At 39.5% G+C, this 25,482-nt stretch overlaps 1 protein-coding gene across 1 annotated transcript; it reads left to right on the top strand.

Annotated features, from left to right (window-relative positions):
- Window positions 1-21,171, top strand: LOC108682458 (organic cation transporter 1-like). Its single transcript, XM_018171623.2, has 13 exons — window positions 1-162; window positions 4,619-4,728; window positions 6,380-6,438; window positions 7,673-7,835; window positions 8,099-8,253; window positions 10,310-10,478; window positions 11,954-12,026; window positions 12,562-12,716; window positions 15,861-16,015; window positions 16,401-16,460; window positions 17,279-17,289; window positions 20,172-20,354; window positions 20,675-21,171. Exons 1-13 carry the CDS (start codon window positions 49-51, stop codon window positions 20,966-20,968), a joined length of 1,701 nt encoding a protein of 566 aa, XP_018027112.2. The 5' UTR covers window positions 1-48; the 3' UTR covers window positions 20,969-21,171.
- The last annotated feature ends 4,311 nt before the right edge of the window (window positions 21,172-25,482 follow it).

Here is a 25,482-nt window from a genome sequence, read left to right as displayed (position 1 = left end):
TCCAAGGAACAAAATTTCCAGAACTAAAAACTAGAAATAGTGTCTAAAATGGAATTAAAAGATTTCGACACGATCCTGGAGTCTATCGGGAGCTACGGCCCTTACCAACACAGGATGATGTTCTTTGTGGTCTCTATGACGTCGTTGATCATTGGCTTACAGGTGAACAATGTGTTGTGGCTCTCAACATAATATGCTGCTAAATATTGAAATTAATTTTTTTCTGATCTTTTGGATGAACAAGTTGTACAATTTCAGCAAGGCAAATAAATATTACAATCGCTTTCTTGTTCATTTACATCAATTTATTTTCATATGGCTCACACAAAGACATTTGATGATTTAAACATTAATATGTGTACATGGAATTCTTTTGAACAATTTTTTATACCTCTCATTCAGTTTTTCAGTGAAATAGAGGGCGCTTGTTTACGCAATGTATTTTTTTGTTTGAAATCATTCATTTGTTTAATTGCATGTATGTTGTGTTTGATAAACTGTTCTCAAAAACAGGTAAATTCCGACATTTTTTTCTTAATCTACGGGAAAGATTTCAAATTGAATTTCTTGAGCGTCTAAATAATTAAGCACGGAAAAGTTTATTTGGTAAAAACGTTCATAAAGAATTGAAAAAAACGAAATCGCCATGTTCTGCTTGGATATTGTGATTCTCTAAAAACAATTACGAATGAAAATGAAGAATGAAAAAGTAATAATGTACACCCATGAGGTTCATGCAATCTTATTGGCTTGCTTTTTAGCGCATTTTCTCATTTATGGAAGAAAAGGCGCTATTTTGCTCGTCATGTCCGTCTGTCTGTCCGTCTGTCCGAGACTTCACGTTTTCGTCGACGAGAAAATATGCTCTCTGTCACTCACTGTAGAGAGTACTGAGTTATATTTTTTACAGGGTCATCAATATTTAGCGTTACATCGTTTTTGCAAAATCAATACACTCGCAAAACAGTCAAATGTGTCGTATGAAACCATGTCGACTGTTCTCCGGAAGGACCTAAAGTTGTCCCCATTCAAGCATGTCAAAAAACACCAACTGCCTGCTCAAGTTGTTGACAAACGCCTCCAAAGATCTAAGATTCTTCTTTCCCGCATTCCTGATGGCACGCTGCCAAACCTCGTTTTCAGTGATGAGAAGATATTCAATGTTGAACACCACTTCAACTCCCAAAATGATCGAATTTGGTCTAAGAATGGGACGAAGGATCCCGTGTGGTGACTAGGAAGTAATGCCCGACCTCAGTGATGGTCTGGGCAGCCGTAACAGCAGAGTCCTCAAGGAGTCCCCTCTTTTTTGTTGACAAAGGGGTGAAATTGAATCAGAACTATCGAGATGGCGGAGATGCCATACTTGTTGGTGCATTGTTGCCCTGGGCACGAAAGCACTTCAAAAAACGCCCCTGGTCGTTCCAGCAGGACTCTGCACCATCCCATGGGGCCAAATCGACTCAGGAGTGGCTGTCCGAGAATGTTCCCCACTTCATTACCAAAGATGAATGACCCCAATCGTCATCCGATCTGAATCATCTGGATTTTGGGATCTGGTCATACCTTGAGAGCAAGGTCTCGACCATTCACCATAGCAGTTTGGACGCCCTAGAGGTCAAACTGCTGAAGGATTGGGCCAAAATCCCGCAGATTGTCATTCGTGACTCGTGTAAGGCTTTCTCTAAGCGTCTACAACTCGTTATTGATGTAGATGAAAGACATATTGAATGAAATTGTGGGAATTATATCTCTGAATCTCTGCCTGCATAAATACATTTTCAAACATTCACAATTGTGTTTCATTTCATAGTTCTAACCACTCAAAGTTGTAACGCTAAATATTGATGACCCTGTATATAAAGTGACCATAGGGAATGTCCCGTGCGCTATCTGATTGAGAACGAATATATTTCTGAATGAGGTTATCTTCATTATATGTTCAAAGCTTCTACGTATGAAAAACCTTAATTTTACGAACGCTACGGCGTGTATAAATTTTAGACTCAGTTCTGTTTTTATTTTCAGAATTTTAAATTCAATGAACAATATAGAGTAACCAACGATTTATATTCAGTTAATATTGTGCTAATTATATGCTCGTGACATATTATAAATGTTGAGTTAACCGAACCATTGTAAGTTTTTCTCATTTCAGATTACATTCAGCCTTGAAAATTTCGTGAAATACTTCCAAAATTCGCGAGTAACAGTAGCCCTTTACATTAATGATTAACCGATATACATTTACTTACATGATGGACATTAACCGATATAAATTTACATGATATCTTAGATGATTAAATTGAAGATGCATCTTAGCGCTGCCCTCACCGATTTAGGAGACGTTATTGAAAATGGAGAAAGATCGCGATAATTTCGTTAGCGACGATATTATTCGTACACTCCCTTCTGGTCAATGTTTACTTGAATAACTCGAAAATTAATGAATCTATTAGCCCAAAATTTGATTGAACTAAGAAGTGTGTAATAGGAAAAGATGACACTGCATTTTCGGAGCAAAATGCAATTTCAAAAATTTTTTAACATGCAAAATTTCCCAAAACCTTCGGACATAATTATTCGTATAGTTGGAAAATAGTAAAATAGTTGAAATATTAACAATCAATGGCATGTTCTTTTATCCTGATAACCTCCAGCAGTCTATTTCTATAGTTTTTGATGGGATCCGCAGTGGTATCCGTTCTGATAATATCCCGGAGGACATCATTATCGGTGACGTCATTCAAGAGGTGTCGGTTCCTGCCATTTGACTGCAAACTTCAAGATTGGCAAGACGAAGAAGCTCAGTGTGTATTTGAGTAGCAAAATTGTTGGTCAACACAAATCTGACAATGGTTATGGTGCATCTTTAAGCGCCTGAATATTCTAAGATCCACAGTTCCGTCGGTGGTAAAGAAAGAAGTTTGTAGAGTTTGGTATTGCACACACGCCTGAATGCCGATGAGGACGGAAGTCAAAACCATCAGAACGATCAGTTCGAAAACTGTTTCGTGAGGAAATATGAATATAAGAGTGGTGTTGTGTTGAAGGATATTGTCAAATGCCAATAGATTAGCAGAGGCAGCGTACCATACAGCTTTGTCTCAACAAGAATGGCCTGCATGGAGGCAGACCTCAACGAGTCCCACTTCACACACGACGTCATGTTGCTGCTAGGTTGACATTCGTTCCGTTGGTGGCTTTTGGCCAACGGCGAAGCCTCGTGGCGAAGCTCATCTAACATTGGTTCATCGTTAGTAAACAAGATATAAAGTTTTTTCTTGTGATATTTTTTAAACAAGATCTAAAAATTGTGAAGCCTGTTCACTCCTATAATGAGTTGGCTTAGTAACGTGTTGGACTGAAAATTAGTCTCTCACAGATTACATGAACAAGGATGCGGGGTGATTCCCATCCCTTGGAGAGGATTCACCTGCCTAGTCTAATCCTGGATGATTAAAGTCTACTCCTGGATGATTATGATCATTATCAGAGGAACTGCTTGGTAATCTGTATATGACCCCTATGAAGAGGCTACCCTTGCCTTTTAGAAAAAGTTCGCACCACACTGATTCTCTAGCTGATTGGTGTTCTTTAGGCAATTTCACTTGCTGAGCCCTTTAAATAGTTTTGAACCGCAATGCTGTTGAACTGTTCTTCGCACAAGTCGAGAAAATAATCAAAACCTGGCAACTGAGACTCACTACTGGTACAGCATTCCCACCAAAGTTTTTTCGTCATTATTTTTGTTTTACAAATAATGTCTGGACGTTCGCTCTCCATTACCGATAGAAGTTCGCTTCTTTTATTCAGTAAAGTCAGAGTTCGTGTAAAAACAATTCAAAGTATTTGTTCGTGAGTTGGGATGTCTGAAAATACATCTATATCTACTTACATTCATATTTATATGTACGTGACTTATCTTCTTACCACATCTTTCGACTCCTGTGGCTGAGAACCTGAGAACCTGCAAACCATCTTGACTTCTTGAGACTAGACGACAGTTTGATTTTCATCCATTTTTCGCACGTTTCTTTCTTGCAATTCCGGCGGAAATTCGTTCCCATGAAAGGACATGTCATTGATTATTAATTTTGCATCATGTTAGTATTTTCAAACTGTACGAATAATTGTGTCTGCAGGCGTTGGATAATTTTTGCATGTTAAAACGTTTTGAAATTAAATTTTTTCTGAAAATGTGTAGTGGTATTTTCCGTATTACATCCTACTTGGTTCAACCATATCTTGGGCTCATGCATTCAATTATTTTCTAAAGGCTTGAAATTACATTTTTTTTCTGAACATGTAGCGTTATTTTTCCTTTAACATACTGCTATGTTCAATCAAATCTTAGGCTTACGCATTCAATTATTTTCAGGTTATTCAAAATAACATTGAAAAGAAAGGGGTATACGAATAATTTTGTCGCCAACTGTAAGAATATTTGTCGTAAAAATTGAAAAAATCACGTAGATTTATACAGGATCAAAAAACGATTTCACTCATTACTTGTTACAACGATCACATTTTCCAAGATCCAATCTAAGTTATTCTGAGCGATCATACAAACAATTTTTCCGTTTTGATTCAGAACCTGAAATTTTCTCACTCACAGGTCAGCATCAAGATATTCATAACGATTGTGCCTGATCACTGGTGTCACGTGGAAGGACGGGAGTCCAGCTCCATGTCAGTCGACGAGTGGAAAAACTTCACCATTCCAATGTGAGAAATTCGCTTCGTACCTCTTTGCATTATGAATCTAATGTGTAGTATACATTTAAGACGTGGGTGCCACAATAAAGTATAACTCTTTTCTGATATCCCTATGAGACGTAGGAAAATCCTCGGCGTAAAAGTTGCCTGTCCGTCTAAGAAACATTTTTTTTAATAACTCCAGTAACATACATTCAAACTTCAAAACTTTATGGCGATAAAACTAATTGTTGTCACATTTATTTAATATCAACATACAGAGGTTGGACAATGTAAGGGAAAAAACCTTAGCATTTGAGACCATAATTTTTGAACATGTTATAAACACTTATAAATTTTTAGTGCACTCCTTTCTTTTCCATTCTTTCTTGCAATGGATATCTCGAAAATTAATGAATATATATGAGCCTAAGATTTGATTGAAATAAGGAGTTTGTAAGAAAAATAACACTACATTTTCAGAACAATATGTAATTTCAAAACTTTTTAACATGCAAGAATTCCCCAACACTTTCAGAAACAATTATTCGTATAGTTGTAAAATACTAATATATAGTTTCAATATTAATAATCAATGTCATGTGCTTTCATCTTGATAGTCAACAGCAGTGTCTTTATGGTTCTTGATGAGATTCGCAGTGGTATATGCCGTGATTTATCCAATTCATCGATTGCACCTTTTTTCAATACCTGTGGATTCTTGGGAGGCCGATTATTGATTCTAACTTTCAAGTTTTGCCATAAATTCGGGTTCAAGTCGCGTTCTCGGAAAATAAAATATCGAACTTGCTTATATTTATGCGATTTTTATAATGAAACTATACCCGGTTTGAATACAATAGTACTGTAAAAAATCAAATACCAAGAAAGAAAATTTAAATTACAAGTATTCGTTACGATTCCTGGTACTTGAAAACATGCCATCTTCTTGAACTAGGTTTTACGGTGTAGTCGAAAAGCTTTGACTGCTGTTTACAACAAGATCTTCTCCCCGTACGCTACATTTAAACCTGTTTTATTACTTCCATAAAATCAATCATCTGTGAGCTTTGTGGCTCTCTTTGAACAATCGCGACTCAAATGATGGAAGTCGATTTTGAGTAATTACACCATTTATAGTTAGTCCGTTGTATCAGGGTTTAAGCCAGATGTACGAGTATACGTGGAGCCCAAAACTTGTCCTGATCATAAATTTTACATTCGAGTGATTCGACATAGTTCATTTAAGTTTGTGGTTACGTGTAGTGCAACTATTCAACACTGTACAGCTGATGTGACGACCCCATGCAGTCTTCAGTGCCCAGTGGCAGAAAAACTTTGCGATTGCGTTGCGATATTTTTGACGTTTTGAGATATCCGAATCCATTGAAGTACTTTAAATTTTTAAACTAGTAAGGCAATAAATCATTTGCATGGCAATACAATAATGTAAATTAAAATATACAATACTAATATTTAAACGTGTAAAGAGTAAAACGATATTGGAATAATACCATCCTCCGTCTCCTGCGAGACATCTTTCAATGACTGTCAGAAAATTACTAGTGTTGATTGAGTGCACGTATACCTTTAAGTAATGCTATCACTTACATTTAGTTCATACTTTGTAGTTGGGCCATAAGTCTCATAATATGATGATTAACCCTGAATTCGAATTCAGGGTTACCGTTCGCTTACCGGTATCCTGGCTACCGTTCGCTTACCGGTACCCTGGTTACCGTTTGTTTACCGGTACCCTATGTGCCGTTCGCTTACCGGTACCCTATTTGCCGTTCGCTTACCGGTACCCTCGTTACCGTTCGCTCGATTTTTTTACCGTTCCTTTACCCAAACAAAGACGAGTGGAAACAGATTGCATATTTGGATTCTGCACTGCCCCAGAGATGGTTGAAATGAGCTTGCCTCAATTACTCTTTCATTTCATAACAAATGCTCTTTACAAGCAGTTAAGAGGGCAAAGCACGGATCAGATTGCTTGCTCACCTCATATTATTACATGGCGATTTATGAGTGGTTTGTGGGAACGTCGATACGATTGACCGTGATTAGTTCGTACATGGAGATAACGCTATATAATAATCTTGAATTTATTCATAGATAGTGCTACAAAGTACCGTTAATGGAATGTGAAAGAATGTCTATGAAGATCCTTTAGCTTCATACAGGATAGTAAAAGAAGACGCGTGTCGAGGTGCTTATTAACCGGTTTCTAGAATCGATATAAAAACATTGTCCGCGCTCATTGATTAAGCGCTACCTGAGGATCGGCATAAGTGACTAAGGTCATGGAGGATAAGTAAGACACAGCTGTCTATATAACATATCTTGATATACGGGGCGGTAATACAAGAGTTACGATACAGAGGTATAAGCTATGGCGTCGACAGTAAGGTCGGCGAACTCAACCGACACATTACATTGCGGAGCGCTTATTAACTACTGCGGGGGCTCTTACTAAGGTTACCAGCCCTTATATAGCATTCAGCTTCCGCCCATAACTAAGGTCATGATCGCGTGATCTGTCACGCGATGTATTTCAGATTCTGACTCATGTCTAGTACTTTTCCAACAATCTCTATCTTGTCAAGTGAATTTTGCGTCTCAATTTTATATGATCTCATCATATAATATAATTGAGACGTCAGATTGACACCGGACAACATTTTTTAGAATACAAATCTAGATAACATATCTCTATTGTGAACATTTATTCACATAACAAATAGTCTGATGAAAACAATTAACTAATAATCAATTCTTACCAAATTGCTGGCGATTCGGAATCTCATCTGACAGAATAATTCTGGCGAATAATTGAGCTCGTACAGGTAAACTGTTTCTTCTAAGTCAGCTCAAAAGTGGTGCGGAACGTTACGCTTTAGCACAGGGATTAAACGATGGATGATATTACTTATTTATATTATTATTAAATTATTTGATGGTGTACAAACAGGCTGCACATCGTGGGAGTACGATCGTTCTTTGTTGCACGAGACACTGGCTACCACCAACGACTGGGTGTGTGACAGGGAGCTATACTCGGTGCACATCATGTCGGCGAACATAGCTGGCAGCTGCATAAGCACCTTCATCATGCCCTACCTCGCTGATAAGTAGTGCGTCATTATGCCCTCCTTCGCTGATGAGCAGTAATCACTCCTAATTACGATGATAAATAATAAGTTTAGCAACCTAAGTAGATCATCACAAAATAATGCATTACAGACCATAGGAAAAAGTTACCTTGTCATATTCAGAGGGATCGAATTTTAACTGCATTGAAATAAAAATATTTAAGAAGAATAGGAGCATATTGCAGGAATAGCCCATTATACAAATTTCAATGCTAAATTAATTGTAATCATTCATATTATTTCAGCACTGGACGCAGACAGATGTACCTGGTCTCCATCTTCTTCCACTTCATTTTCGAGTTCGCCACAATCTTCACCTCGAACTTCCCCCTCCATCTCGTTTGGAGATTTTTGGCGGGCTGCAGCTTCCAGACCAACTACCAGATGAGCTACATCATCAGTTAGTTCCTGAAATTATCTGACACATTATTGATATTATATCTTAAAACCGGAAATACATAAATGCCATTTGAACATTTTTCGCAATTAAATGATCTAAATGATTACTGCGATGAGCGAGTTGGGATGATTTGAGTTAAGTTAACTTTCCGAAGAAAGCTTACTTCATTATTGGCTAGCTTTGCAATAACGATTTGAATTTAGCAAGCTTCAATCGTACCGACTTAAATCAACTACAAACTTCAATGCAGTGTAAGCGTGCTCTACTTTGTGTTGTATATAAGTTTTCGAAAGATTGCGAGCGCGCAATTCTTTTCACTCGCTTGAAAATACTTTTTTTGAATTGAAATTTTAATGTGAAACAAATGTTAAGAAAATTTCCCATGTTTTCACTGAAAAACTTCAACGTGTAGCTCTATTTTCACCTCATAAAGGTAATAATACAAGCGTAATAAATATAAAGATCATTTGATTGCTTAAGTCGCATGTTCATCAAAAATTTAGAAGCAAAGAAAACTGCCAGAAAATTGACCAATTCTTATAAGAGAAAACGTTTCGGAGTCCAGATCCATCGTCAGTTTAAAAACCTAGAACACAAATACAAATAATTAGCATACTAAAATTCACATTGAATATATAAAACATGAATCGTCCAATGAAAACGAATAAAAATGAAGTAAACATGAGCAGACATCCCCATCTATTTACAATTTCGAGGGGACGTGAACATTAGGTGGCATTTAAACTGGGCTTTTGTTGACAAATATTGAGGGACTCTAAAGTTCGCAGATCAGAAACACACGTTATGAAGGCTAAACCTCTAAAATCGCTGTCGGATACCGGAACATTGCACTACTTGGCACGAACGCGTACTGCTAAATGAGGGAAATGCTCAAGCAGGTTTCCCATTCTAAAACTCCTTCCTTTGTGTTCCGCCAGCCTAGTATAAAAATTGCGTTATGTCATACCGACATACGCAGATGCGAACTTCTATATTCATAAACTAGGGACGATTGCATAACAACAGGTAGTGCAAATATTTTTTACAGTTTCTTTGCTGTTAAATTCTTGATGAAAGTGTAATAAATTACTTGGTACGAAAAATGTTACATGAGACAAACAAAAACAAAAAATTGCAAATAATTAGAGTAAAAAACCTATCAATTAACAATTCTCATAGGGCTATATAAGTATTGTTAACTAATGATGAACTGCTGGTCTCCGAAGCCGCTGCTCTGAAACGTTTTCTATGAAAATCTAGTGAATTTGCGGGCACTTTCTTTGCTATAAATTCTTAATTTGTGAATTAAGCCATCAAACAATGTAAACACAACACAATTTACACAAGTAAAAAACTTGGATTCATAAAAAGTATAGCATATTATATATATCAGAACGGTAAAGTACTCTCTTTCAAAACTTAAATATAATGTGAGTAAAAACTGTGCATGTTCTCACAATCTTCGGCATTCGAACAGGAGTTTTGCTTATTTCCTTCGTGCAGGTCACTAGAAAACCAGAATAAAACTAAAACCCATAAGGCAGACTATAATATAACAAGGGATTTTCTTCACACGTACAGCGTGCATGCGCAGACCGAACGTTACCATGTAAAGGCGATTATTAAGGACTTGGAATTAACACAGTTAATGAAATGTGTGTAAATTCTACCGTGGAATTTTATAAAATGATGAGCTCTAAATTATGGACAGCGTTTTCTTGGAGGAGAGGAATATTTGAGAAGACGGGTATCTGGTACTCTGAATTGTTCGTTTGTCGATTTATATATACTACACATAATTATAAGAGGACTTATCGTGTCAGGCGCGATTCTTGTCAGATGGCTAACTAACATTAACATAAGTCGTTCATTGCTCATCGGTGAGATACCTGAATCTCCGAGCAAAATTCATCAACAATTAATCTACATTACAAATTGAAATGATTAGAAACTGAGTTAAATTTCTAGTGAATTTGCGATTGAAACAAACGAGAGACAATAATACTTGTATGAGAATAATCATGGCGCACGGCGCACTTGCCCTAATGTCGCGCAGGCTTGGAGCTGATGGCCCCCGGCAAGCGCGCCCTCGCAGAGACGCTCTCCTTCGCCACGTGGACGGTGGGCATGTGTCTGACGTCACTGCTGGCCTGGGCGGCCGGCGACTGGCGGTACATCAGCACCGTGTCACTGCTGCTCGACTCTTACATGTTTGCTGTGTACTGGTGGGTCTAATGGTGCATGTTCGCAGTGTACTGGTGGGACTAGTGGTGCATGTTCGCTGTGTACTGGTGGGACTAGTGGTGCATGTTCGCTATGTTTTGGTGGGACTAGTGGTGCATGTTCGCTATGTTTTGGTGGGACATGTGGTGCACGTTCGCTACATACTTGTCGGCCCGACTTTCTGCTGGCTGTTGGTCACCCATTTTCTATCGTTCCCACGCATTTCATTACTCGGAGCTAATGTTGAACGTTTGCTTCACTTTCGATTGAGTCGCCTCCTGTACGGGCGTGGCTGGACACGTCCTCACCCCCGATCCCCTCACCGCCATGCAATGGTGAGATTTGCTGCGGTAAAATCATAAAAAGCATTAATTTTCAAATCCATTTCTCTCATTCTGAATAATACTTTACCGTGCATTAATTATTTGAAGGTTATTATTTGAGAAAAAGTGGAAAATGGTTGAGGAGTTCCAACATTACCCGACTTGAAATCCTACACCCCAAATGCCGCAGACGCGTGGAGTCCGTGGGTAGATGCTTGGTTGGGGTTGGGTGACTTGTACGATGTGTAAGATGCCTTCACGCGCACACACAAACTCCAACGACGCACTGGCAACTGCGGACTGTTTACCAAATATTCTCCTCGTGTATAGGGTTTCAGCCGGCAAAACTAGGAATGTGAAAGCTCACAGCCAAAACTAGCAGCTAATACTAGCCCCGTGTATATTATGCACCTTTTGTCTTATATCGAACCGTGGCATCAACCGTGCCCGGCAGACCCAGAGGACCAGCCTCGATTATGGTCCTGCCACCGGCTCAGCCTTCCGCCTGGACGATCGTTCATGCAAGCTGAATGACTATAAATTGTTTGACCAGCGCGACTGGATGTTGCTACTGGGCATCGACCGTTGGATATTAAGAGTTCTAGCGCGTCTAACATTACTGCGTTCATCCGCTAGGTTCACGTGTATGACAGCCTGAGTTCCTTCAAGTCTCGTTGCCAGCCACCTTACCAATATAGGATTTCATGACTACTAAGCACCGACAACGCCAACGTTTGGACCCAGCCGAACCATATTGTCTTCATCTTTGATCAAAAAGCTCTATCGTATACCTAGCAATATGTAGAGAATTGTTTTTGATTTAGGGGTTTCATTTGAATATTTTTTATTAATAAAAAAAAATGAATTGATTTTATTAATTAAAAACAGGGAATGGTTTCATGTCAATGATCAGGGCCCCGACCTTAACGCCTCTGATGGTGGCCTACACCGACTCCGAGGGTCACTGCCTAGGTTCATGGTTGAATTTAATGACCCAAAAATTATTTGTGGTAATTTACTTATCCAATTCTTGTTTCCGATGTATACCTTCGATATATTTCATAACAATTATTATGAGTACACTTCACAAATCGCATTTAAATCAATAACATTTAACAAAATATTGGTTTCTGAGAATCTCTTCGTCGCTGCAGGATGATGCCCGAGTCCCCTCGCTGGCTGCTGTCCAAGAACAGAACTCCAGAAGCCACCAAGATCCTAATGAAGGTGTGGCAAATTAGAAAAATTGATTATTTAAACAAAAATTCGTAGCATAGATGTTAATATCACTTTGAATGGATGTTTATGGTGGAACAGTTTGGCCATAGTTTTTAAAAAGGGTTCGAGTGATAAGTTAAAATAAATGAGGGAATATGACACAAAACATTTGGAAGGAGTATTTTATTTCAAGATGTACTTTATTTCAAGTATATTTCGAGGGCAATATTGATCACTAATATAAATAACAGCGCATCAGCGATAACTTGTAAGCACGTAACGCCAAATTCCCGAAAAAAACAGATTCCTGCTGTGTATTCATCAAATTACAAATAAATTTAGGAATAAAAACAATTCGATAGACGAATTTTTTTACGTACTCAAATTCATGAATAGGAAGGGAACAGCGGTTAAAAAATTGCATTTCATTACCTATCTGACATATACACTGAATCTTTCTGTGATGGTAGCGTAAGGCGATTTTGCTAACTAACGCATCAAATTAATAATGACTAATTGGAATACATGATTTCCTGCTCCCTAGATCGCGGAGGTGAACAAAGTGACAGGAGCGAGTGCGGAAGACTTGCAGCAGCAGCTGACTGCTATCGAGAAGCAGCAACCGACGGCGATGACGTTCGCAGAGATACGGCGGTATCCGACATTTTGCAGGACCGTCATCTTGCTGTGCTGTATCTCGTGAGTGTCGCATTATTGTAATTGTGAACCAGATCGAGGGTATTCATGATCTGATACTTATTATGTAGTATTTAGCACAGGTGCTATCAAATAGCAACCTACAAAAGATGTATTGATCGGACGCGCAGATTCGAGCTTTGGATCAAGCTAATGAAGAACGAAAACCATTGTGTCCGATTCTAAATAAGTCCAACATGCATATTCCCTATGATTGATATGTTCAGAAGCACTAACTTTTTTGGTCATTTTCAAGAAGCTACCAAACTGGCAGAGCCACTAAAGACATTGGGCAAATATCTAAAATTTTTGACGGTGATAACTTAAGGCCAAAAAAATGTTTGTTTTATAGACTGTATGTTGCTCATAAAGGTGTTTGTACATTGTGCAATGTGCACCAAACACGTTGAAGCAAACCAACTGGCTGGTACTAATCGCTTTTTGCTATCGGTCTAGTGACCTCTTGTATAGAGTTACTGGCTGTTCAAGGAGTCAGGAACGAGTAGCGGCGCCCAAAATACAATAATGGTAGAACACTAGAATTGGCATGGTGATAGAGCGCTGGGTTACAGGAAGGGAAATTTGAGTTTGAATTTTCACGGTGATAGAGCACTAGATGAATGAAAGGGGAATTTTCGGTAGAATTAACACGGTGTAAAGAATGAAGTGCATGCAATGAAAAACTTGGGGCGGAACTGCTGGCAACTAATTTAACTTTTAAATAAGCCCTGGAGCCAACGTTCAGCCTCGACGATAAAAGAAGCAGACTACGATGAAACACAGTAATCCAGACCAGTGAAACACTAGTCAAAGAAAATAACACCATAGGTCTTCATAAAATACTTGAGCATGTTCGCTCGTTGGAAGACTGGACTGCATCCGTCTTCACTTCTTCTATCCTCAACTATTCACCGTTCCATGATTCACAACTTCCTTGCAGCCAATGACTGGCTCCACCTGCTCACTTGCCCCGCTTCTCAAACTTCCTGCATCCTATCAGGTTAGGTTAGGTTCGCTCAGTTTTTTTTTGCGGAGAAATGTTGCAAGTTGTGTTCGTTAGGCCAAAAAAGGTTTGGCCAACGTAGGCTAGGCCAGATGTAGTATGACCATGTTTGACTTCTGTATGCTTAAGCGGTGGCTATGGACATACGGCTTTGCGGCTTTAAACTCTTGACTGCATTGGTGGCTATTTTTCCCAGCATGCTTAATTAACAGAAAGGAATATGAGCTGAAGTTTGAAGTTGAGCAAAGCTGTCCTCCGGCTTGCGCCCCGAACATTAACGGTGCTGAAGCACTATCTACAGGGAAGGGAAATGGGAAATTTAGAAAACAAATTCCCTTTCTGCTAGACAGCTAGAGCACGAGGTGCGAGGAAGATGGGGCTAAGCCGTAATCAGCGGCGAGTCAGCCTCGGTCGTATGGTCGATATACCATTCTAATCAAACTGATAAAGTTGAACAGAAGTAGTTCTTTAATGCGAGTTTCTTTAAAGACCAGTTAGTATTTTAATGATCCGTAAATAGGTCTCGTCAATATGAGCTCAATTTAAGTATAGGCCGTTTTCATGTAAACAAATACATTCTAACGGTCGTTCTTAAGGCCGAAACTTGAGTTGGTTCTCACTATACCACGTTTCAACTACCATACATAACTGTAATGTATATAAATGTAAGATATAATTATGCATAAAGTTATATTTCTCCATGCTTCGTTTGAGTGGTAGACGTTTTCGTTTTTTTAGACATGGCCAATTGAAATTTGAGAAATTTTTTATTCAAACTATCTTTTGCACGAAGTTTTACGTATGCGTGACGAGTACGTATTATAAATAGATGAGAGTGATAGCAAGAGCAACCAGATTTTCATCATGTTTATAGATTACACTTTTCAAAATCCTTAGAATATTAAAATGATATTAAAAATTGGAAAGATTCACTGGAGAAATGTTGCTGAAAAAAAAAAAAATCAGTCAGTATCGACTGTGTCTCTGGATACGCTACTGAACCGCTGATTGCGTTGCATGAAACAGCGAGGTATCGGTAGTCTTGTTCATCTAACTTACTTAAAAGAGGTAGCACTTCACAGAAACTTCACAGATAGGTGTTAAGATTGTAATCACCATAGACTTATGGTTATTGCAATTACTTGTATCTTGAATTTTTGCTTTAAAAAAATTAGAATTGGTTAGATTTATAGCTAAAAGTTAAGCCGGTACAGGAGTGTAAAAAAATAAAAAATGTGCTTATAGGATATATAATAATTGAAACGGTAAAAATATTAATCAACAGAAAAAAATTCGAAGGAGTGCTTGTACAGCTATGATCGTTAAAATATTTTTTCGAAATTATTTAAAGTAAAAAATCAGAGGTTCTGAGAAAGTATGTAGCTCCAAATAGAAATCCTAATCTAAATAGAGAAGTTAATCCCAATCGCGTCGTGTGCATGAGAAACGGGACTTATTTCTAAGCACCAATAATAAAAGCTAACCATGAGCCTCATGCACCGGCTTTTCCATTAGTAGCAAGCTATAACTTTCAGTTCGCGAGATTTCGAGATGAAATATTCACGGAGCAAATGAAGTGAGACTTATTTAAATTCGATTCATGGTTCAATAAAAACGTGACACTTACGATTATGTTTTGATGTTCACGTATATGACCAATGACGTTTGAATCAGTGCCACTAACAAGAATGGGCAAAAAAACTTACTTCTCTGTAATTCGAATATCGCTGAATCAAATAAACGCAATAATATCTTGTGTATGCAAATAGATACTAATCATTACCGAGAGGGTGTCCGACAGAAATGTCTATATCCTTCTTTGGCGTCGGATAACAGCGCGTAACAGCGCTCGAAACGGAACAATGAATTGGAGTTAAACGGTAGACGGACGTCGTTGCCTTATGCGGGAAGTTTCATTTTTATGATTGCAAGCTACTGTTTCATTCTTAATCTGTACTTTCTAATTTAGATTAGGATAGAAAACTACGTACTGAAATGACCAGCAAATGTGTCGCTGCATGCGTATAGTGAAAGGCAACTAAAAAGTTCCTTAAAGAACGAAGTCCTCAAATCATTGCACCCGAGCTTGTAGAGCGCACCAGTACCTCGACTCGATTAAGGTTAAGAAATGCATTGCTGAGCAGGGCAGCCAGCTACGTGGTCTACGGGGTGATCAGCCTCGATGTGAACTTCATCGACAACAGTTATTTCATGAACTTCTTCCTGCTTTCTCTGATGGAGTTCCCGTCACAAGTCACAGGCTGGCTCGGTGTGCAATACCTCGGCCGGCGCCTCTCAGGTTATTGTGCAAATTCTTACCAAGTGATTTTAATTTTATTTGATTTTATTATTTTTAATCACTTCACTGAAATCTATTAAGAGAGTTCAATTGTTGAAAATTAGGTACTCCTACATTATATATGCAACGAGGTACATGATTTGTGTTGCCCTCATCCTACTAATATATTTAAAGCATTGTATTAGCTCATAGTTTATAATTTTATTGATGATTTTTTTATAGCTTATGATATAGCAATATCATTCCCAATATGACTATCTTTTATCGTGGTCTTCAGGTAACTGCCAATTACAATTCACATAACTGCCATATACAATATGACCGCAGATCCTATACTTTACGCCCCTCATGTCACAATATAAGAGAATATTATTCTTGTGGTCAGCCGTCCTGACTTACCTGCTGTGTGCCGGCACGTGCTGCGTTGCCGCACTCGTCGGGCATGGTGAGTCTTGTCTTCAGTTCTTCTAAATTCACCCCCCTAAATTCAGAATGTGAATCTCTGTATGCTATATATATATGCAGTCTAGTACTTACCGCTTAGTTTCAACTTTTAAGATCAGGGCAGGTACTTACGAAACTTTGCTAAGTGCTCGTAGCGGCTTAATGCGGCTTAAAGTTCAAAAAGTTACGTCCACTTAGCAATGTTTGAAAGTACCTGCCCCGAGCACTGGCTATCAGAGGCTCAATTTCCATGCATAGACGTTTACAGCTAGTAACTATTCTGACATGGCGTGGTTAGAAATGAGGGCAATAATAGCAAATAAAAAATTCAATCTATACATCAATATAACTGATTCGAGGTAATGCAAGTCAAGCGAATTTATCCTATTAAACCCATCAATCCTGCTGAATGATTAACGTTGTGTTTAAAATAATCGTTGAATTATTTGCCGTATCATGTCATGTAACTTTCGTCACATTAAATTTCTATCGAGCAAACAGTTCTGCGAGGGCCTCGAATTTCTGCGTCAATTGACGAAAGAAAGACAACACAATAGAATGGAGAGCGCATATTAATCTTAGCAAAATCGAGGTACGGCACTAACTTATTGCAGATTTCAGTTGTTCACACTTCATAGCAAATGAGGATCTTTCTGCATCCATCGTCGGCTGCTGCAATGACAGTATTATGTTTCACATTTAGGTCTTCTCAAGCATTAAAGTTATCAACTGCACTCTAAATTCCAGGAGAGACAAACAAATAAATGGAAGAATATACGATAGTTATGGAAATCCTCAAATCAAATATGTTGCTCACAGAGGGGCTCCTTGTAAGCGATAGAAGCTTAACTCTCTTCTGCTTGAGCAATAAGCTCAAGCATGCAGACATATACCCAAATATAAACAGTCCTTTTGTTGAAGAAACCATTCGTCTAGCAAACAATTTTACCGGAGTCTGAAAATACTGTTTACAACTGCTGCAAAATGCAGAATAGCAGCATTTCTAACGTCTAATACCATTCCAATATTGCTGAGCTCGATGGAAATTTCCTGAATCTATCCTTGTATAATTTGTAGGCATTCAGAAATAACCAAATTCATCCTTATACATAAATGTAACTCCATAATGAAACTTATATCACCAGGTTCCATTAATAGAGTAGATAGAAAGGAACAAAAGCAACTAACTTACCTGCGAAAAATACGCTTTGCAACCTGTTCTATCGTGTATCAGCTGACCCGCCCAGTGGTGTGAGACTGCCGACATGCTGACCACCCGCAATAGAGTATAGACTACTGTTAGACTGTTAGTTAGGTAGTATCGTGGGCAATGATAAACTTTCGATTACACAAATTGATCCAGTTGACGTGTTGATTTAAAAATTAGAACCTTAAGCATATAAACAAGAGCAGCTTAAATAATATGCTCGTGTCGACATGCCTAAAGTTGAAAATTTCTACCGCTGCCAAAATCTTGAACGCACATTTGCGTGGTCATGATGTATGTCGCCTGCCGACGAGAGGTATTGCAACGAACTCCGCTTTAGAAAGCACTGGACAGCAAAATCTAAGGAATTTGTATTGCTTAAAATGTAAAAACGGTAATATTCATTATTCAGTTTTTAACACCGAGTTGTTTGCAAAATGTTGACTTCACTAAACACGATAAAATTACACAATTCGAATGAGATGCGTGTACCTACCGACGTCCGGACGGGACGAAGACCAGTAAACCACTGCTCATGTCAGCCTCACCGCCCTCATGCTCAAAACCTCAAATTGCTTATTGCTCAATGGACAATGGTCAATATCAGCTCAGCGCCTCCGCGTCCGAAGTCCGAACTACCTCTCACTGCTTTGTCTCAAGCCGGGTAGTTGATAACTAACCTCCCACTTCTTATTAAGGCCAGTTTACACTAGTGGCAACGACATGCGCTTTGAGTCGTTTGCTGCAGTGCCTCACCGCGCACAACCGTTCACACTACTTTTTTACTCGGTAGTTTTCCGACTTGTCTGCGCAGTTCATCGAAATCTATGCTCTGTAGCTCAGATTTCGATGGAACTGCGCAGTTTTCCCGCCGGCTCCAAAACTGCGCAGTTTTCCCGTCCACACGCAACGTTTTATCTGTAACGATTAGAACTGCGCAGACAAATCGTTGTGTAAAACTGAGCGTGTGGACCGGGCTTTAGTTAAGTAGCATCGTGGGCAATGATGAACTCTCGATTACACAAATTGACCCAGTTGACGCGTTGATTTAAGAATTAGAACCTTGAGCATATAAACAGGAGCAGCTTAAATAATATGCTCGTGTCGACATGCCCAAAGTTGAAAATTTCTACCGCTGCCAAAATCTTGAACGCACAATAGCGTAGTCATGATGAATGCCGCCTTCCGACGAGAAGTATTGCAACGAACTTCACTTTAGAAAGCACTGGACAGCAAAATCTAAGGAATTTGTATTGCTGAAAATGTAAAAACGGTAATATTCAGTTGTAAACGGTAATATTCAGTTCGCAGAGTTGTTTACAAGATGTTGACTTCACTATACACGATAACTTTACACAATTCGGATGAGCTTTGCAGTGAGCACAATTCTCACTGCTTTGTCTCAAGCCGGGTAGTTGATAACTAACCTCCCACTCCTCCTTATATTAGGGAGTATAAAAAAGATTGTTTTGATACCACTGCCTCTGAAACGTTGGTGTTTTGGTGAACACACGCAATACACACATCTTGACGTACAAGAAATGCATGCGTGTTCATGTACACATATCGCAAGGGAGTTCACACAAGCGTAACTCAAGCGTGTTCACTGATACGTATCGCAAGCGTATTGAACACGGGTCGAATGCATGCGGGTCGAAGACAATGCAACACACGCGTGTTAGTTAAGCACGCGTAATGTTCGCTTGCCGGTGGACAATCATTGCACGCGTAACGAAGCTAGTGCAAACGCTGGCGCGACCCTAAAGTTTCGAAGCGGTTTGCGTTAGGAAAAAAAAACTTCAAATCAAGAAAACGTAAGGCCCACACGTTGACGTGCACGCAATGCATGAGTGGTGAAAAGCACGCGTGTAGAAACTCGTGCGCCTATTCTTGCGTCGTACATGGGTTTTTGAATCAGAGGCTTGCCACGCTCGCGCTAAGAACTCATGCCAGCTACTGAGCAGGGCAAACCAATGATGGCCTGGCCAGCCGCTGATTTCGTGTCATTTGACCCTTATATTTTTTACTAAGGAACTACCCAAAATAGCACCTATTGGGCGGCTGATTAGGGGAGGCGGCCATTTCACATATGATTCATCTCTAATCCGAGAGCGGCAACCGAAACCCGAACGACAGCCGCGTCTAAATTTTGGCAAGGACACTAGGATGTGGCGTCAAAAACCGCCTAGTGCGAAAGATTACATTGAATACCATTGCAAGCTAAACTGTCGCTGCAAATATACCGCCGCAGTTTTAGCAGTACACACGCGGGCGTCAGGCGTCAAATTTTACGCCGCGTTAAAATCCGTCGTGTGTGAACAGCAGTGCACATTTGTATGTCCGCCAAGGTTCGGCGGTAAATACCGTCGGACGTTTTCGGTATTTGCCGCCCTGTGTGAAAGGGCGACAGACTCAAGCAGCTCCCGACTTTTTTTAATCGTCCCTCTCACCTCGCAATATTAACAATATTCTTGAAAATTAGCTGACGCTACAGAAATGTAAAAGACTGATCGTCTCTTTCATTTACTGGTGGTGGTGAGTCTGCTGAAGTGGCTGAGCACGTCTGCCCTGCTGAGCCTCTACCTGCAGGTCTCAGAGCTGTACCCCACCACGATGCGGTCCACGGGCATGGGCACCATAGCCGTGTTCGGGACGGCCTTCTTCTCAGCCACGCCATACATCATTAACGTACGGACAACGTCCATTGCTTTCTATTTTTGTAAATAAAGTTGCTGACTGTTATCAGATGATTGCTTGCAAAATTTTGTAGTTTGTTTCAACATTCCTCATAAATCGCTTATTCAAAAAGATTGCTTCATGCGTCATTTCGACCAATGAATTATTCTTTCTTACTCAATAAAGTACGATTCAAATTCTGTGAAATGAAATAACATGTTCTGACAGTGATTTTAAATTTATGTACAGATATTTTCAAACAAATTCTAACTACTGAGTCCCACATTAGTTTTATCAATAGTTTATGATGAAACAGAATAATTAATTCGCAGGCGGACGAAGGCTCCGGATTGAAATATCTGATGTTGATGGGCCTGAGCGCCGCCTGCGCGGTGCTGTCCATTCCTCTGCCTGAGACGCTCTCAATGCCGCTCCCGCAAACCCTGGCTGAGGCGGACAGCATCGCCTCGGTCCGGCCTCTCAAGAAACTCATCCACCACTGGAACGTGAAAAAGTTTACTCCGGTGCCCTTCTACGGGCAAACCTGCAGCAATGATAAGCAAGTAACGAGGGCGGAAGAAAGCGCCGCTCAGGAAATCGCTTGTCTCAAGGATGGCCAGGAATAAATCGTGATCGATTGTGAGAAATTTTCAATAGAAAGGGACAATTAAAAGAAGCGACTCTGTTAATAGAAAGCGACAGTGATGGGCTGTGTGCGTAATTTCGTTTGTTTAAAGAATGAGGTTAGTTAGCTGCTGGTCAACTGAAAGCTCCAATGGAATTCAGAAATTTTTGAAAACATTTAATGTCCGATGTTAATCTGGCGTCTCATTTATCTGCATTATAATTATATTATAAGATATGATCATCTGTAATTGAGACGTTAATATTCAATAGACGTGATAGAGATTTGTCAGGTGATCTTCTATCACCCTCTAGGTTATCATACGTCACCCTCTTATAACACGTTAAATAGACCCCTGAAACAAATAGACCCCTGACAGATTGATGGAAAAGTACTAGACCTGAGTCAGCCTATGCACAACATCACGTGATGGATCACGCGATAGCCGTGATTCTATAAAAGGCTGGGAACCTTGGTAATGCGCCCCGCAGAAGCTTGTTAGAGACGCAGAGTGTTCATTAGTTAGGTATTTGGATTTTTTGCTTTTAAGTCACCTCGGACGTGACCTCGTTCAGATATGCTCTGCACTTATTCATTGCTGTGTGATCCACCACGGAGGTACGCGATACTTTACATTTGGTCTGCTGATTTTTGTGATAATTTTCTTGTTCAATTCAATGGTGGTGTTTAGAGGTGTTCTTGATTATTATTTTATCATTCTGATATTCATTTATCTGGCGCATTATATTCTGCCTTTGTTGTTGCAAGTTTTAAATGCTTGTTTATCTATTAATTTCAGTGAGGCTCCGAATTTCGAGTCCAAAGTAAGAACTAGAGCGAAGAGAACACAAGGTTATATTCTTGTCTGTATTTGTCGTTTGTTTTCATTTTTATTCATCCTATTTTGCCACTATACCCACGACAATGATACTCGTGTAACGGTCGATGTCTAGCCTATACCTAATATATCTCTCCTGTACTGATGTATACCCACTCCGTATCAAGATAAGTTCTCTGAACAGATAGTGTCTTACTTATCCCTCACGAACTTAGTCACGTATCCTGGTCCTCAGGTAATGCGTAACCTTGCATCTGGGTACCCTCACGAACTTAGTCACGTTTCTTGGTCCTCAGGTGGCGGGTAACCGTACATCTGGGACAGTGGCGCCCTCTGAGGTTCGGGAACTGACTTAGTCAATCAGTGTCTTCTTGTTGATTCCTGTGCTGACTGCATTCACTGCAATCGCCAGTCGCTTGCACCGGATCACGACACCGCTGACTAGTTGTAGGAACGCTCGTAGTCGCCTTCAGCTGGGGCCGCCCGTGCCGGCTCGTATGTCGCTTGTAGTCGCCCGTCTCTTCATCAAGTCTTTCGGCTTACGAAAGAAAGAGCGCCGATCTGCTGAGTCGCCACTGTCCCAAATGCACGGTTATGCGCCTCCTGCGGACCGGGATCGGGGATACGCTAAGTTCGTGAGGGATAAGTAAGACTCCACCTGTCTTAGAGAACGTATCTTGATACGGGATGGGTGTACATGAGCGATATATTAGGTATAAATTAGACGTCGACTGTAAGGTCGGGGAACTCTAACGCGAGTTACATCGCGGCGCGCTTGTTAGCTTCTGCTGGGTCCTTACTAGAGTTCCCAGCCCTTTTATATAATCTCGGCTATCGCGTGATCTATCACGTGATCTTGTTCATATCTTTTAATATAATTATAATGAATATAATAAGACGCCAGCTTGACACCGGACATTAGTAAATATATTAGTTCAATCTTTCGGAATTACCCAGATAACGGTGTATGCAAATTATTATTTATATACTTGCATGAGTTTAGAGTACAGATACTCGCTATGTTGGGTCTCTTTAATTTTTGGTTTATAATTTGAAAAATTTTCACCATTTCAAGAATTCAAGTATTATACCATAATCAGGTTAATGTATTTCGCGAACATTTGGCTTACATGTGGCATGCTGATAATGATATCTTCGCCTATTATGCGTCATGTCCTTGAACTTTATTTCACGTTTTTTTTTAATGTATGCAATAATTTACAGTTTCACCCCCCACACTTTGATACGCGCGCTTATAGTCGGGAGCCGTGAAAAGATGGCATTTAAATTCGTCTATATAATGTTCGACAAGAGATTATTTATACTATAAATCATTTAACTTAGATCAATGATACATGTTTATCTCTTAATTACCTCATAAAGCAAATTTCTTAAAATAAATATGATAAAATACATCAATTAATTTCTTTCATCTGTTTGTGTGATATCAATATCCTATCTGCTAAGCTAGCACTGCTAATTTTCAATCAGTAAAATTTTGCTGCCTCTCTAAAGATGAGAGTTTGAGGCGAGAAACAGGTTCAAAGACCTATTGATTGTGGCCAATAAACATTTAGAACCATAATACACTAGGCCTGATTCCGAGCACGTTCAAGTTTTCAACCGCCGACAAATCATAGCCTAAAAAGCATGATTATATTATATACAAAGTAAGACTTAATTGCATGGGAAATGATTATCAGATACGCGTGGAACATGATACGAGTGCTGCTGCAGTACTGATAACCGACAGTCTAGTGTGGCTAGAGCTTCTTTACAGCGAGCGCGCTTGATCAGAGAGGTTTTATATTGAGTTGAGTTGTGGCTACGGAACGTTAACCTTCTGTGCCGCGCAGCGAGACGAGCCAAGAAATGTAACTTACCTTTACACCAAGCAAAACCAGTGATTCGTGTATAGCTAAATGCGGCGATTGAACGTAATGATTATATTCTAGATAATTAAATTCTAGATAATATAATTATATTCTAGATAATATATTCTAGATAATTGAAACGGCGATGAAAATGAAAAAAAAAATAAATGGTGTAAATGACGGTGCGGTGGTGCAGAAAGAGTGAAAAAAAATTGCACAGAGTGGCCAGTTAGAGGAAGGAGAAATGAAAAAAATAGTTATGAAAAGGTGCTCAGCGCATAACTTGGTTGATCATAAATTTTTAGGGGTTTCATTGGGGGCACCCGTCAGAGCTGTGGTTAGTTGCGGGGAGTATTGTGGGGTTGATTGTGATTCGATGCGTTCGAGATGCTTTTCACGAAGAAGGGTGAAATAATAGGCACTCACTATGTTGTGAGTTTCGCTCAAATGTTCTGTCATTACCTTATGGTTCTTCGGTTTTTCACTTACTTCGTTGTTGATGATGATTTGATGGAGACGATGGGTAGTGGAGCGCTCGTGATACAGTGGCTGGCTAGAGTTGGTCAAGTGTCTTGTATGTTAGTGCGTCGCTCTCAGTCTGTTACGTCAGTCAGGAGTCATTTCGGGACAGCCGCATCCGGACGCAAACGTTATAACTGCCGTCCGAGCGCAGCATGTCTTGTGAAGGTGGTTTGGGTATGCGTGTAACGGTACGGATGTCGGCGTCCAGGCGCCTAGTAAGAACGCTCAGGTGTAGATGGCCCATGTTTGGGTAATAATGGTCATTTTATATGTGACTACTTGTAGATGAGGTGGTGTTGGAACCAATGCATCTTGGAACTCTTGAACCGTTGATGTTCTCTATAAATGATGTACTACGGAAAGGTGAGTTGGTTGAAAAGTTCGGGCTCCTATNCACCAGGATATTCATAACGATTGTGCCTGATCACTGGTGTCACGTGGAAGGACGGGAATCCAGCTCCATGTCAGTCGACGAGTGGAAGAACTTCACCATTCCAATGTGAGAAATTCGCTTCATGCCTCGATCATTGCATTATGAGCAAAAGCCTCCCGACGTTCATGAGCGCGTGCATAACTATATAGGTGATTCACGAAAACTTCTGATTTGACAGCTCAATAAGAAAAGAACTAGTATAGATATCATTATAATAATTTTTCTAATGATACATTTCCTAAGTTTTGTATTATTTATTTTCAAAGATGACATCGGACAAATGACGGCCCACATTGTCAATGCATTAGTAGATTTTGAAATTCCGTTCAACTCGCTGGAGCAAGTTGGCGGGTAGAATGTGTAGAATACATTTAAGAAGTGGGTACCACAATAAAGTATAACACTTTTTCGATATCCCTATAATAAGCAGGAAAATCCTCGACGTAATATCTCTAATACGACGTAATTTCTAATATCTCGACGTAATATCTCTAATAATATATTGTTTTTTAGATTACCCCAGTAACATCATCCAACCTTCAAAACTTAATGGCAATAAAACTTATGTTCGCAGCGCCTTCTGTCACATACTTCAGCACAGCTACGCTAGTATTTTATTACTAATGTTCGTAGCCTTCATCAAACAGCTCAAGATTTTTCGATAATCTTTGCTCGTTAACATAAATTACGATGTAAAATTCGCAAATAAAAAATAATAATAGCAAATTTTTCGCCGATTCGTGTTGAATTATAATGAAGTGGGCGGTTATACTCTCCTTCAAGGACTAGCTGTTGTACAATTTATTTAATAGCAACATACAAGGGTTGGACAATGTAAGGTAAAACCC

This window comes from Hyalella azteca, unplaced genomic scaffold, assembly GCF_000764305.2.
Source record: "Hyalella azteca isolate HAZT.00-mixed unplaced genomic scaffold, Hazt_2.0.2 contig1674, whole genome shotgun sequence".
In the NCBI taxonomy this organism is placed as follows: domain Eukaryota; kingdom Metazoa; phylum Arthropoda; class Malacostraca; order Amphipoda; family Hyalellidae; genus Hyalella; species Hyalella azteca.
Note: the sequence above shows the minus strand (reverse complement) of the source record. Positions and strands in the feature narration are given on the sequence as shown.